The sequence below is a fragment of the Calypte anna genome, chromosome 7 (genome assembly GCF_003957555.1).
Source record: "Calypte anna isolate BGI_N300 chromosome 7, bCalAnn1_v1.p, whole genome shotgun sequence".
NCBI lineage: Eukaryota > Metazoa > Chordata > Aves > Apodiformes > Trochilidae > Calypte > Calypte anna.
The window spans coordinates 23,775,942-23,791,047 of record NC_044253.1 but is presented as its reverse complement, the minus strand read 5'-3'; the positions used below and the strand labels follow the sequence as shown (position 1 = coordinate 23,791,047).

General features: G+C 40.2%; 1 protein-coding gene across 1 annotated transcript in view; it reads left to right on the top strand.

Annotated features, from left to right (window-relative positions):
• TTN (titin) overlaps positions 1-15,106 on the top strand; it is a 245,604-nt gene that overhangs the window by 165,463 nt on the left and 65,035 nt on the right. The window contains 24 exon segments of the mRNA XM_030454664.1: positions 448-644; positions 748-1,053; positions 1,150-1,428; positions 4,122-4,421; positions 4,523-4,825; positions 4,923-5,297; positions 5,393-5,695; positions 6,161-6,460; positions 6,545-6,841; positions 6,941-7,225; positions 7,314-7,607; positions 8,014-8,313; positions 8,417-8,725; positions 8,817-9,007; positions 9,507-9,936; positions 10,475-10,783; positions 11,194-11,342; positions 11,426-11,458; positions 11,559-11,688; positions 11,789-12,088; positions 12,176-12,493; positions 12,582-12,878; positions 12,986-13,285; positions 14,708-15,022. Of these exon segments, the coding sequence (XP_030310524.1) occupies positions 448-644; positions 748-1,053; positions 1,150-1,428; positions 4,122-4,421; positions 4,523-4,825; positions 4,923-5,297; positions 5,393-5,695; positions 6,161-6,460; positions 6,545-6,841; positions 6,941-7,225; positions 7,314-7,607; positions 8,014-8,313; positions 8,417-8,725; positions 8,817-9,007; positions 9,507-9,936; positions 10,475-10,783; positions 11,194-11,342; positions 11,426-11,458; positions 11,559-11,688; positions 11,789-12,088; positions 12,176-12,493; positions 12,582-12,878; positions 12,986-13,285; positions 14,708-15,022 (6,620 nt within the window).

The following is a 15,106-nucleotide window of genomic DNA, read 5'->3' as shown; positions in this document are numbered from 1 at the left end:
ATCTGCCTGAGGAAACCCATATCACTTAATTTGCATTAATTTCCTGTATCCCTATGATAGGCATCATAGGCAGAATTTTCACAACTGAATAAACTCACACAAAGTATCTACAAATATTCTCAGTGGACCAAACACTGAGCTCCAAATTAACAAAGATATGTGTGACATGGAGATTGTTTTACAAATACAGGTCTCTGAAAGCTGAAAATATAGCAGAAGTTCAGGAATTGTCAGTAATGTCAGCCTCATTACATTCAAGACCTACAAGGACTACCAGGACTAAGTGACTGATGTGTGAAGTAAAGTTCATTGTATCTGTCATCCATGACTCTCCCTACTTTTCCATTGGCCCAAAGCATTCAGTTTGTCTTTATCTTTTCTTCCTTAGCAAGAAGTCTGAAGTGTTCATATTTCAGTGCCTGATAGTATTTTCCCCTATTTATTCAGATATGTCATTGAAAAGAAAGAAAAACTAGCCACTCGCTGGGTAAAAGCTGGCAAGACTGCTGGTCCAGACTGCAATTTCAGAGTGACTGATGTCATTGAAGGTACAGATGTACAGTTCCAGGTTCGTGCAGAAAATGAAGCTGGCTGTGGTCATCCCAGTGAGCCAACTGACCTAATTCATATTGAAGATCCAACAAGTAAGTAGTAGTATAATATACAATGTATGAATTATAGAAGCAGTGTACGGTGTAGAACAGATATTCTGGGACAAAAATGACACAATTTTTTCCATTTCTGCAGGCCCTCCTTCACCTCCTCAGGATTTACATGTCACAGATGCAGGTCGAAAGCACATTTGCATTGCATGGAAACCACCTGAGAAGAATGGTGGAAGTCCTATTCTTGGGTATAACGTTGAGATGTGTGAAGCAGGAACAGAAAAATGGATGCGAATCAATTCTCGTCCAATAAAAGATCTAAAATGTAAAGTGGAGGAAGGTGTTGTTCCAGACAAAGAGTATGTGCTGAGAGTCAGAGCTGTCAATGCTGTTGGAGCCAGTGAGCCATCAGACATCTCAGAAAAAGTTGTTGCCAAGGACCCAGACTGTAAGAATAGATTCTTTTTTTTTTTTTTTTCAGATTTACATAACTTAAAAGAAGTTGTTTGGCAACTTTATAATAATATCATAATTATATTTACAGGTAACCCAACCATTGATCTAGAAACTCGTGACATTGTTGTTGTTAAAGGACAGAAATTAAGTATCCCTATACCCTTCAGAGCTGTTCCATCCCCAACTATAACATGGCACAAAGATGGCAAAGAATTGAAAGCTGGTGACAGAACAACAATGAAGAGTGACTACACTTCTGCATTGCTTGAAGTTATAGACAGTGTTCATGCTGATGCTGGTGTTTACACTATCACATTGGAGAACAAGCTGGCATCCACAACTGGCTCAGTGAACGTCAAAGTCATAGGTAAGTATCATAGAATCATAGAATCATAGAATTGGCTGGGTTGGAAGGGACCTCAGAGATCATCGAGTCCAACCCTTTTACCACCGTTACGGATGCTAGACTATGGCACTGAGTGCCACATCCAGTCTCTTTTTAAATATCTCCAGGGATGGAGAATCCACTACTTCCATGGGCAGCCCATTCCAGTGTTTGATCACCCTCTCCATAAAGAATTTCTTTCTAATATCTAACCTAAATTTCCCCTGGCACAACTTAAGACCATGCCCTCTTGTCTTGTTGAAAGTCGTCTGGCAAAAGAGACCAACGTCCACCCGGTTACAACCTCCTTTCAGGTAGTTGTAGACAGCGATGAGGTCTCCCCTGAGCCTCCTCTTCTCCAGGCTGAGCAGCCCCAGCTCTCTCAACCTCTCCTCATAGGGTCTGTGCTCGAGTCCCTTCACCAGCCTGGTTGCCCTCCTTTGGACATGCTCCAGGACCTCGATATCCTTCCTGAACTGGGGGGCCCAGAACTGGACACAGTACTCGAGGTGTGGCCTCACCAGGGCTGAGTACAGGGGCAGAATCACTTCCTTGGACCTGCTGGCGACGCTGTTCCGGATACAGGCCAGGATGCCATTGGCTTTCTTGGCCACCTGGGCACACTGCTGGCTCATGTTCAGCTTCCTGTCGATCCAGACTCCCAGGTCCCTTTCTGCCTGGCTGCTCTCCAGCCACTCTGTCCCCAGCCTGTAGCGCTGCATGGGGTTGTTGTGGCCAAAGTGCAGGGCCCAGCACTTGGCCGTGTTAAACCTCATCCCATTGGAATCAGCCAAACTCTCCAGTCTGTCCAGGTCCCTCTGCAGAGCCCTCCTGCCTTCCAGTTGATCGACACTTCCCCCCAGCTTAGTGTCGTCTGCGAATTTGCTGATGACGGACTCAATCCCCTCATCTAGATCATCAATGAAGATATTGAACAGAACCGGGCCCAACACTGATCCCTGGGGGACACCACTAGTGACCGGCTGCCAACTGGATGCAGCCCCATTCAGCACCACTCTCTGGGCCCGGCCCTCCATCTAGTTCTTAACCCAGCACAGGGTGCTCCTGTCCAAGCCACGGGCTGATAGTTTTTTCAGGAGGATGCTGTGGGAGACGGTGTCAAAGGCCTTACTGAAGTCCAGGTAGACCACATCCACAGCCTTCCCCTCATCCACCAGTCGGGTCACCTGATCATAAAAGGAGATCAGGTTGGTTAGGCATGACCTGCCCTTCCTAAACCTGTGCTGGCTGGGTCTGATCCCTTGCCCATCCTGCAGGTGCTGTGTGATTGCACTGAGGATGATCTGTTCCATGACCCTGCCAGGCACTGAGGTCAGGCTGACGGGCCTGTAGTTTCCTGGGTCCTCTTTCCGGCCCTTTTTGTGGATTGGCGTGATATTCGCCAACTTCCAGTCATCTGGGATGTCCCCAGTGAGCCAGGACTGTTGGTAGATGATAGAGAGAGGCTTGGCAAGCTCTTCTGCCAGCTCCTTCATTACCCTTGGGTGGATCCCATCTGGTCCCATAGACTTGTGGGGATCCAAGCATCGCAGTAGGTCACTGACTGTGTCCTTCAGGATTACCGGGGGGCTGTTTAGATTCATGTCACTTGCCATGAGCTCTAGAAGACATCCATCTTCAGGGTAACCTGTCTTTCTGCTGAAAACTGAGGTAAAGAAGGTGTTAAATACCTCAGCCTTTTCTTCATCTTTGACAACTATATTCCCACCCATGTCCAGTAAAGGATGGATGTTTTCCTTGCCCCTTCTTTTGCTGCTGATGTATCTGTAGAAGGACTTTTTGTTATCCTTCACAGAGGTGGCGAGATTCAGTTCACAATTTGCCTTTGTCTCTCTGATTTTCTTTCGACATGACTTAACAATATTCCTTAATTCCTCCTCAGTAGTTAGCCCTTTTTTCCATAATTGGTAGGCCCTCCTCTTAACCCTAATTTCTTTCAGAGTCTCCCAATTCAGCCAGGCCGGTCGTCTTCCCCGCCGGCTCGCCTTTCGGCACACTGGGACAGCCTGCTCCTGTGCTTTCAAAATTTGTTCCTTGAAGTACGACCATCCCTCCTGTACCCCTCTGTTTTCAAGGTCTGTTTCCCAGGGTATACTCTCAACAAGTCTTCTGAATAGGCCAAAATCTGCCCTCCGGAAGTCCAGCGTAGAGGTCTTATTGACGACCCTCCTTGTATCCCTGAATATTGAAAACTTTATTATTTCATGGTCGCTAAGTCCCAGGCGTAAGTAGGCATCTTCCATTTAAAAAAAAATATCTGGAACCACTTATCCATGAAGCAAACAGAAGAAAGGAAGAGAATAATCTCTTTTCTGCCACGAGGAGGAATCACTTCAGCTCAGACACACAGAGATTACCATAAATGCATTAATTAATACAAAATCCCACAAAAAACCCGTATTGTATCCGAAGTTGGTCTAACTAGTCAGTGGCTGCTCAAACCCCAATTGTTATGAATAGTCATCTTATAAATATTAAAAAGCCTATAAGAATTCTGAATATTTTTCACCTTTAAGAATATAAATTAATGTATCTGCTATGTAACCAACATTCACTTTCCGCAAAGAAAAGAAATGCAATATAATTTCATATTTGTAGGAATACAGTTTCCCATCTATTTAGTTAACTGATTTTTTTATTCTTATTTCAAACAGGTCCACCTGGACAGTGTAAAGACATTAAGGCAAGTGAAGTAACTAAGAATTCTTGCAAAGTATCCTGGGAACCTCCCGACTTTGATGGTGGTACTCCTATTCTGCATTATGTTCTGGAACGCAGAGAAGCTGGTCGTAAAACATATATCCCGGTCATGTCTGGTGAAAATAAGCTTTCATGGCAAGTCAAAGATCTTATCCCAAACAGTGAATACTACTTTCGTGTTAAAGCTGTCAATAAGATTGGAGGAGGTGAATATCTTGAACTAAGAAATCCAATCATTGCAGAAGACCCAAAACGTAAGTTTTTTTTTACTACTAAGTAGTGTAGCAAATTGAATTTTAATTAAAACCTTTATGCTTTCTTTGCTCACATGATGCCTCTTTTGCCATTCTTCCAGAGCCTCCAGATCCTCCCATTGACCTTGAGGTCCATAATCCAACTTCAAAATCAGTAACACTTACATGGAAGCCACCTCTTTTTGATGGTGGAAGCAAGATTATGGGCTATATAGTAGAAAAACTCGCTAAGGGTAAGGAGAGGTGGGAGAGATGCAATGACTACCCAGTACCTCTGTTGACTTACACAGTGAAAGGTCTTGAAGAAGGACAGGAATATCAGTTTCGTGTTCGTGCTGAGAATGCTGCTGGCATCAGTGAGCCTTCTAGGACTACTCCCTTTGTGAAAGCTGTTGATCCTATTGGTATGAATTTCTCATGTGATTGTTTGTAGTAATTGCTATAAATCCTCGAGCATATTGGAAGATTCTACTCTCCATTTATCATTCTGTATTATTACAGAGGCTCCAAAAGTCCTCCTTGCTGCAAACCTACAGTCTGGCCTTGAGGTGAAGAGAGGCGATGAGATCAGACTTGAAGCATATATTTCAGGATCACCTTATCCTTCTATCACTTGGTTGAGGAATGATGAAGTCGTGACACCAGAGGAAATAAAAAAGAGAGTAACAACATATACAAAGAAGAAGAAAGGTGAAGCTGAAGAACAGGAACCTTTCCAGCTTTCACTGCCAGAACGTTTGAGCATAGACAACCATAAAAAAGGAGAGTCTCTAATATCGATTCGTGAGTGCATCAGAGCTGACCATGGCACATTTACAATTAAAGTGGAAAATGACCATGGTGTTGCAAAAGCCTCATGTGAAGTCAATGTGTTAGGTATGTAACAAATGTCCTCAAAAATACCTAGTTCAGAGTACTGGTTAAGAAGTGCTCAAGATGAGTATCAATCATTTTTCTTGCTTTACTAACAGATATACCTGGGCCTCCAGTCAACTTTGTTTTTGAAGATGTGAGGAAAGATTCTGTCATTTGCAAGTGGGAGCCTCCTCTTGATGATGGTGGAAGTGAAATCCTAAACTATGTACTGGAAAAGAAAGACAACACAAAAGCTGAAATGGGCTGGGTGACTGTCAGTTCGACACTTCGGCACTGCAAATTCCATGTAACAAAACTGATTGAAGGCAAAGAATATCTCTTCCGTGTATTTGCTGAAAATAGAGTTGGAGCAGGACCACCATGTGTTTCAAAACCATTAACAGCAAAAGATCCTTTCTGTAAGTTTTAGTTTTGAAATACAACCTTTTCAGAAGAACATTGTAAAACCACGCAGACTCTTGGAACACTCTGCGTCATCTATGTAAATGCTTCCCAGAAGAAACTTGAGCAGTGAAATTATTATTTATTGCAGATTTTAAACCATGAAATAAAGGAAAATATTGAAAGCATTCTAATTTGAATAGTAAAGAAATAAGAATGCAATCACTGTCATAAAACTTTATACTTAAAACACTCAACATCGAATAATGATATTCTGTATGTTTACTGGACCAATATTCTTACAAAAAGAGAGAACCAAGGAAGTTTCAACACTGGTTGCAGTTAGGAATCAATGTTTCTGAGAAAGAGTTTCTAACACCTAAAATTAGTCATTTCTCCTACCTTAGTTTTCTCTTAGCTTTGGGTAAGCTCTGAAAAAGACAGCAATGACGACAAAATTGCTTTTTTTTTTTTTTTTTCAGCTCCACCAGATCCACCTAATAAGCCTGATGTACAAGACGTTACCACCAGCAGTATGTTGGTTAAATGGAATGAACCAAAAGACAACGGTAGCCCCATCATAGGATACTGGATAGAAAAACGTGAAATTAATAGTACTCATTGGGCTCGAGTCAACAAAAACCTGGTGAATGCTTTGGAAATAAAAGCTGAAGGACTGTTGGAAGGGTTAACCTACATCTTTAGAGTATGTGCTGAAAATGCAGCTGGCCCTGGTAAATTTAGTCCACCGTCAGATCCAAAAACTGCACAGGACCCAATAAGTAAGTAGCTTAGCAGAAGCTAATAGCAGACATGTGACAGATTAGGATTCATATCCTTTAACTTTTTCATCTATTTATTTATAGTGCCACCTGGTCCACCAATTCCAAGGATTGCTGATACAAGCGCAACTTCTATTGAGTTAGAATGGGAACCTCCTGTGTATAATGGTGGTGGAGATGTCACTGGCTACCATGTATACAAACAACTGATTGGAGTAAATGAGTGGTCGCGTTGCACAGAGAAGCCCATTAAGACTAAACAGTATACTGTTAAAGAAGTCAGAGAAGGTGCAGACTATAAACTCCGTGTAACTGCACTTAATGCTGCTGGTGAAGGGCCACCTGGTGAAACTGAACCTGTAACAGTTGTAGAACCTAAAGGTATTGCAGTTGTATTATTTTCAAGAAATGGCCAGCTGCTTAAAATGTGGTTTTGGATCTCTCTCTCCAACTAATTAACTGTTTTTCTCTCTTCTGCAGAGCCTCCCACTGTTGAGCTGGATGTTTCTGTCAAAGCAGGCATTCAGATCATGGCTGGGCAAACTATTAAAATTCCTGCTACTGTAACAGGGCGTCCTACTCCCACCATCACATGGACAGTGGAGGAGGGTGAATTAGATAAAGACCGAGTTGTTATTGAAAATGTTGGCACAAAATCTGAGTTAACCATTAAGAATGCATTGAGAAAAGACCACGGAAGATATGTAATTACTGCTACCAATAGCAGTGGTTCTAAATCAGCAGGAATAAGAGTAGAAGTATTTGGTAAGAAAAGTGTTTTCTGAAATTAACTGTGCATTTCTCTTGGTGATATATTCGACCTTTATCCTACTTGTCTGACCTTGTTTTACAGATGTTCCTGGGCCAGTCCTTGACCTAAAGCCAGTGGTCACAAACAGAAAGATGTGTTTGCTTAATTGGTCTGATCCTGAAGATGATGGTGGCAGTGATATCACAGGCTTCATTGTTGAACGGAAGGATGCTAAAATGCATACATGGAGACTAGCTGTAGACACAGAGAGATCTAAATGTGATATTACAGGTCTAGTTGAAGGCCAGGAGTATAAATTCCGTGTCAGTGCCAGGAACAAGTTTGGTACTGGTCCACCAGTTGAAATAGGACCGATTCTTGCAGTTGATCCATTAGGTAAGATGACTAATTTCAAGGTTTGGGCTTTTTTTTAAATAATATTGAAGTTAGTAGACCAGTCTTGTTTAATGTATGTATTTTTATATTGTGTGGATTGCTTAGTATTCACTTTTCTGCTACTTGGATAAGGCTTCTACCTTAGATGGTTTACTTCAGTCAGATCTCTGAATCCATTCTGTAAAACCAGTACGATTCTTTATGTAACAAAATACTGAGGTACTACTTGTTACTTTAGTATCCACATACATGAGAAAATTTCTACTTTCCATAACCATACTCAGGTACTTTGCATACAAAAGCTACAGTTTTAAAAAGGCAGAGCTGCTGTTTTCATGAGATTAAAATTTCTCTAGTTTCTAAATGGTTTTTTTATTATTATTTTTATTATTTATTTTGCTAATAGGTCCTCCAACAGCACCTGAGAGGTTTATGTACACAGAGAGGACAAAGTCAACCATTACACTTGACTGGAAGCCTCCCCGTAGTGATGGTGGCAGTCCTGTCTTGGGATATATTGTTGAGAAGAGAAGACATGATTCAAAAGAGTATGAGAGAGTTAATGCACGCCTTTGTCCAAAAACATCTCTTCTTGTTGAAAATCTTGATGAACTTCATATGTATGAATTCCGTGTCAAAGCTGTCAATGCTATTGGAGAAAGTGAACCATCATTGCCCCTCAATGTAACTATACAAGATGATGAAGGTATATCTGCTTTAAAGAAATTCATATTAATTTTACCAGAATACTGCAAAACAATTTTTCTGTTTCATCTCCATCTTTACTCCCTTTTTTTTCTTATTTTCAGTGCCTCCAACTGTTACATTACGTTTGGCTGTGAGAGGAGATACTATCAAAGTGAAGTCAGGAGAACCAGTTAATATTCCTGCTGACGTGACAGGTCTGCCAATGCCAAAGATTGAATGGGACAAGAATGAAGTTTTAATTGACCAAACATCCAATGAACTTAAAATAACCAAGGAAGAAGTATCTAGAAGCGAGGCAAAAACTGAACTTATCTTGCCTGCAGCAGTGAGGGCTGATAAAGGCACTTACACTGTGAGGGCTTCCAATCGTCTTGGCACTGCATTTCGCAATGTGCATGTTGAAGTGTATGGTAAGAATGCAACATTTTAATAAAATGACAGCTAATAAAATGCTTTTGCCTTTCTCTTGATATAATTCTATGCTCTATCACTTTTATACAGATCGTCCTTCTCCACCAAGAAATCTTGCTGTTTCTGACATTAAAGCAGAATCATGCTATTTAACATGGGATACACCTCTTGATAATGGTGGTAGTGAAATTACCCACTACATTATTGAAAAACGTGATGCTAGTAGGAAGAAATCTGAGTGGGAAGAAGTCTCCAAAAGTGCTGTTGAGAGACGACATGGGGTAATTTATAAAATGTCCTTATTACATACTGCTTAAAAAGCTTAAAAAGCTTTTTTCAGTAAGCTTTAAAAGAACAATTGTATGCGTCTAATTAAAGCCACTAGTTGCATAGATACCTGCATTTTGCTCCATTTAGACTCTAGAATTACAGTATAAAAGTTGCCCATTTATATATGTGATTTTTGGTCATGTGACAAAATAAGTCATTCGCTTTTGCTACTTAATCTCAGCTGAATTTAGAACACAGTTTCCTTTTATTTCTCAGCATTTTTCGTAGACTTACCAACTGTAAAAACAAATATGGTAACATTCCTGTTTATGTCTAATCTTATGCACACAGAATAGAATATCCCTGTGGCATTCATGATAGCTGTGTATTACATAAACATAAGTATGTCAGTGAGACTCCAAGGCTGAATTTGAAGTGCAAACTGTTTCATATGTTGAGATAAATTTATTCTAAAAGCAGCCAAGTACTTATTTTTTTTTTTTTTTTCAGGTATGGAATCTTGCAACAAATGAAAAATATCAGTTCAGAGTGCTGGCCGTAAACAAATATGGAACAAGTGATGAATGCCTCTCAGAAAAAGTTGTTATTAAGGATCCCTACGGTCTTCCTGGACCTCCTGGGAAGCCAAAAATTTTAGATCGCACCAGATCATCAATGCTGGTGACTTGGGAGCCTCCTTTGGACAATGGTGGCAGTCCAATAACTGGTTATTGGTTGGAGAAGAGAGAGGTGGGAGGTGTCTACTGGTCACGTGTTAACAGGGCTCCAGTAACAAAACCATCAGTAAAAGGTCTTGAATATAATGTGCTTCGTTTGGCTGAAGGTGTTGAGTACCAGTTTAGAGTTATGGCTGAAAATCTTGCTGGAATTGGTCCTCCCAGTGAACCATCAGATCCTGCCATAGCAGCAGATCCTATATGTAAGTTTATCATTTGTACAGCTATTTTAAAGGATTATATCATACCAGAACCAAAATGTTGTACTATTATTTATACTGAATGTAGTGCCATTAATCCAATGCTTTGTTTTCATTAAACTCATTTAATTAAAACATTAAAAACATTTAATTTCATTAAAATATACATATCGACATAAAGCAGTTTCCTTGTTTGCTGCTTTTGACCATTATAAAAATAATTAGCTTTGATTTATTTTTTTTACCTTTTTTATGAACCTAAAACTGTAATTACATCAATGCAAACACTGTCCAGTAAACTGAAGTTCAGAATCAGATTTTACATTATAGTTTTTCTTCATTGGTAAACAATTTAGTCTTTTACCTTAAGTATCCCTTAATAATTTAAGTAGTAACTGTGATCAGTATGTGTGTTTTAGGATTACACACTCTATGTATGATAGAAGAAAATTAAAATACTTGAATTCTTCTAGAAGCTATTCATAGAACTGTAGACAGACATTAACTCTCAGGCAATTGTTACTTGTTCTTGTTTTACAAGTTGTGCCTGGTCCACCATCTTGCCCAGAGGTGAAAGACAAAACTAAATCATCTGTAGCTCTTGCATGGCAACCTCCACAAAAGGATGGTGGCAGTCCTATTAAAGGATATATTGTTGAAATGCAAGATGAAGGTAGTACTGAATGGAAGAAGGTGAATGAAGGAGACAAACTCTTCCCTACTTGTGAATGTGTTATTCCCAACTTGAAAGAACTCAGAAAATACCGATTTAGGGTGAAAGCTGTAAATGCTGCTGGAGAATCAGAACCAAGTCCTGCAACATCAGAAATACCTGTCCAAGATATTCTAGGTAAGCATTCTAGGAATTAATGTAGATATTTATATCTAAATGCCACCTACTTTGGTGAATGTTGAAGTAGAAGACCAAAGAAGCCAAAGTCAAAACAGGATAAACAAGTTTGAAAAAAAATTAAAATATTTGAAACACATATTTGAAAGTGTCATAATGACCACTACCAGGGTAGGATCCATTGGAAAACTGATAAGCACCTAAAGTCATACTGAAGAAATAAAGTGTATTTTATGAAGAAATTACTAAACAAATATTTCTATTTGTACATTTCCCAGCTTCCTTTTTGTGCACTCAAGCTTTCACACATAAACATGCATTCTACATCTCTTTATGGGGTTTTAGTTCAGTGCTGACAGAAATTTTCTTTCAGTAGCTCCCAAATTTTATATTTAAAAATATTTTTACAGAGGAACCAGATATCTTCCTTGATATTGGAGCCCAAGATTTGCTTTCTTGTCGTGCTGGTACAACAATTAAAATCCCAGCTGTTATCAAGGGTCGTCCAGTTCCAAAAACATTTTGGGAGTTTGAAGGAAAGGCAAAGACAGCAGCCAAGGTAGTAAAAGCTTTTTCTACACGGGTTTCTAGATATTTAAGACTATCCCCTTCTATATTTACATTATTTCCCTTTTTTTATAGGAGGGAGGTCATAATGTACCTGAAGAAGTTCAGGTAAACCAAACTATGTTTTGTAACTTTAGCACTATGTCATTTTTCAAACATAAATATTTAAAGCTACACTATGACTTCTCTTTCTTTCTGTAATATATAGGTAGAAGCAACTGATACAAGTTCATTGCTTACCATCCCTGAGTGCAACAGAAGTCATTCCGGACGATACAGTATTACAGCAAAGAACAAAGCAGGACAAAAAACTGTTCATGTCAGAGTGAATGTGCTTGGTATGGCTTACACATATTAAAATAATAACAACCTAGGTTTTAGTCTTACTTTTCTACACACCTATGTAAAATTGTTTCTGTTGTGCTTTTACCTTAACAGATGTTCCAGGTCCACCAAAAGACCTTAAAGTAAGTGATATCACACGAGGTAGTTGTAGACTTTCATGGAAGATGCCAGACGATGATGGTGGAGATAGAATCAGAGGCTATGTTATAGAGAAAAGAAATATTGATGGGAAGGCCTGGACTACAGTCAATGCAAACTGTGCAAGTACTTCCTTTGTTGTACCTGATCTCATAACTGGCCAAGACTATTTCTTCCGCGTACGTGCAGAAAACCGTTTTGGTGTTGGTCCTCCTGCAGAAACCATCCAACGAACTACAGCCAGGGATCCAATCCGTAAGTGAAATCAAAGTCAAACAAATTCTTTAAAACCACATAATACTGTAGAGAAGATTTATTCATGTTTCTGTTTTGTTTGTGAAGATCCTCCTGATCCACCTATTAAACTAAGGATTGGCCTTGTTACCAAGAACACAGTGAGCTTGACATGGAAACCACCAAAGAATGATGGAGGAGCTCCTGTTACACATTATATTGTTGAATGTCTTCATTGGGATCGTACTGGAGAAGTGAAAGAGACCTGGAAGCAATGTAACAGACGTGATGTGGAAGAAACAAAGTTTACTGTTGAGGATCTTGTAGAGGGTGGAGAATATGAATTCAGAGTCAAAGCTGTAAATATAGCGGGTCCTAGTAGGCCTTCAGCCACTGTTGGCCCACTTGTTGTCAAAGACCAGACATGTAAGCATTATCTGATATCAAAATACAAATTCCATTTTAAATTTTTTAAGTATTTTTGTATGTTAATTTTTTCAACACTTCATTTTAGGCCCACCATCTATTGAACTCAAAGAATTTATGGAGGTTGAAGAAGGAACAGATGTTAATATTGTGGCCAAGATAAAGGGTGTGCCCTTCCCAACATTAACATGGCTAAAAGCTTCTCCAAAGAAACCAGATGACAAAACACCAGTGGTCTATGATCAACATGTCAACAAAATTATTGAGGAAGATACTTGTACTTTATTGGTTCAACAGTCTTGCAGAAAGGATACAGGCTTATATACCATAACAGCTGTAAATGATCTGGGAACAGCTTCAAAGGAGATGAGACTAAATGTTCTGGGTAGGTATCAAGAAGTCTTACAAGTTGCATAAATTGATAGCATTCATGCGATACTTTATTTTAATAACATTTCACTTCATTCTCCTTTATAAATGTGTATCTTTTAGGTCGTCCTGGACCTCCAGTGGGACCTATTAAATTTGAATCCATTGCAGCTGATAAAATGACAATATCATGGCTTCCTCCATTAGACGATGGTGGTTCTAAGATTACAAACTATGTTATAGAGAAAAAAGAACCAAACAGAAAGACATGGTTGTCTGTTACTAATGAGCCTAAAGAATGCATATTTACTGTTCCCAAGTTGATGGAAGGCCATGAATATGTCTTCCGCATTATGGCACAAAACAAATATGGTATTGGAGAACCTTTGGACAGTGAACCAGAAACAGCACGAAATCTTTTCAGTAAGTAGTAATAATTTTCTCCCCCTTTGTTATATATTAAAATACAATCCCAAGCTTTTTTAAGGTTCAAATATATGAATAAGTGTTTATCTGATAAGATTCAGGTCATTTCATTGCATTTGAGACATTATTGGACCAATTTCCTACCTTCTGTTTTGAAAGAGAAATGAGACACAGTAGCTGTGATGTGGAAGGAATGTTTGGCAGGTGGTAGAAAATAGTTCTTAAAACACAGAATCATAGAATAATCAAGGTTGGAAAAGACCAGTAAGATCAACAAGTCCAACCATCCACCCTACAGCCCATAACCACTAAATCACCCACTATGGCACTTCATCTACTCATCTTTTGAACACCTCCAGGGATGGTGCCTCTACCAACTCCCTGGGCAGCCTGTTCCAATGTTTGACCCCTCTCTCTGAAGAAATTTTTTCTAATATCCAACTTGAGCAGTCCCTGGTGGAGATTGAGCCCATTTACTCTTGTCCTGTTGCTTGTCACCAGAGAGAAGAGGCTAACATCTCGCTCACTGTAACCTCCTTTCAGGTAGTTGTAGAGAGCAATGAGGTCTCCCTTCGGCCTTCACTTCTCCAAGCTGAACAGCCCCAGTTACCTCAGTCTGTCCTCACAGGACCTGTTTTCCAGACCCCTAATCAGCCTAGTTGCCCTTCTCTGCACCCTCTCCAGCACCTCAGTGTCCTTCCTATACTGAGGTGCCCAAAACTGCACACAGTACTCAAGGTGCAGCCTCATCAAGGCTGAGTAGAAGGGTAAGATCACCTCCCTAGTCCTGCTCATTACACTATTCCTGATGCAGGCCAGCATGGAGTTGGCCTTCTTGGCCACCTGGGCACACTGCTGGCTCATGTTCAGCTGGCTGTCAGTCAACACCCCGAGGTCCCTCTCTGCTGGGCAGCTCTCCAGCCACTTCTCCCCAAGCCTACAGCACTGCTGGGAGTTATTGTGGCTGATGTGCAGGACCTGACATTTGGCCCTGTTGAAACTCAAGCAATTGACCTTGACCCATCAATGGAGCTTGTCTAGATCCCTCTATAGAGTCTCCCTACCCTCAGGCAGATAGACACTCCCATCCAGCCTAGTGTCATCTGCAGATTTACTGAACATCATTCTATCCCCTCATCCAACATTAGGTTGGGCACTGAAATGATATACTCATCCAGGAAGGTGAGAAGAACTCATTTTTCCTATTGTTTGAAGGAAGGACAATTTATGTTTCACAGAAGCGTGTATCTGAATAGGGATGGGAAGATGAATGGAAGTAGTCTTATGCAGATAGGTTAACTACCTAATGCAATTGTGACCATGTGAGTGCATATCTTTGTTTTGCACTCTATCTCCATCTTACTTTAGCTTTTTTATTATTATTATTTTGACAAGCTTTGTGTGAATTTTCCCCCCTAGCTGTTCCTGGACCTTGTGATAAGCCAACAGTGAGCAGTATAACACGTGACTCAATGACTGTAAACTGGGAAGAACCAGAACATGATGGTGGCTCTCCTATTACTGGTTACTGGTTGGAGCGCAAAGAGACTTCTGGAAAGAGGTGGACCAGGGTTAACCGTGATCCTATCAAACCCATGACACTGGGTGTTTCATACAAAGTTACAGGTCTTATTGAAGGCTCTGAATATCAGTTCCGAGTTTCAGCTATCAATGCCGCTGGTGTTGGTCCACCAAGCATGCCATCTGATCCAGCAATTGCTAGAGATCCTATTGGTAAATATTTTAGATTCCTATTTCTGAATTTGCAAATATTCAAATAAGAACATGGAATGTATTGTTATGCTGTATTGGTGTGAT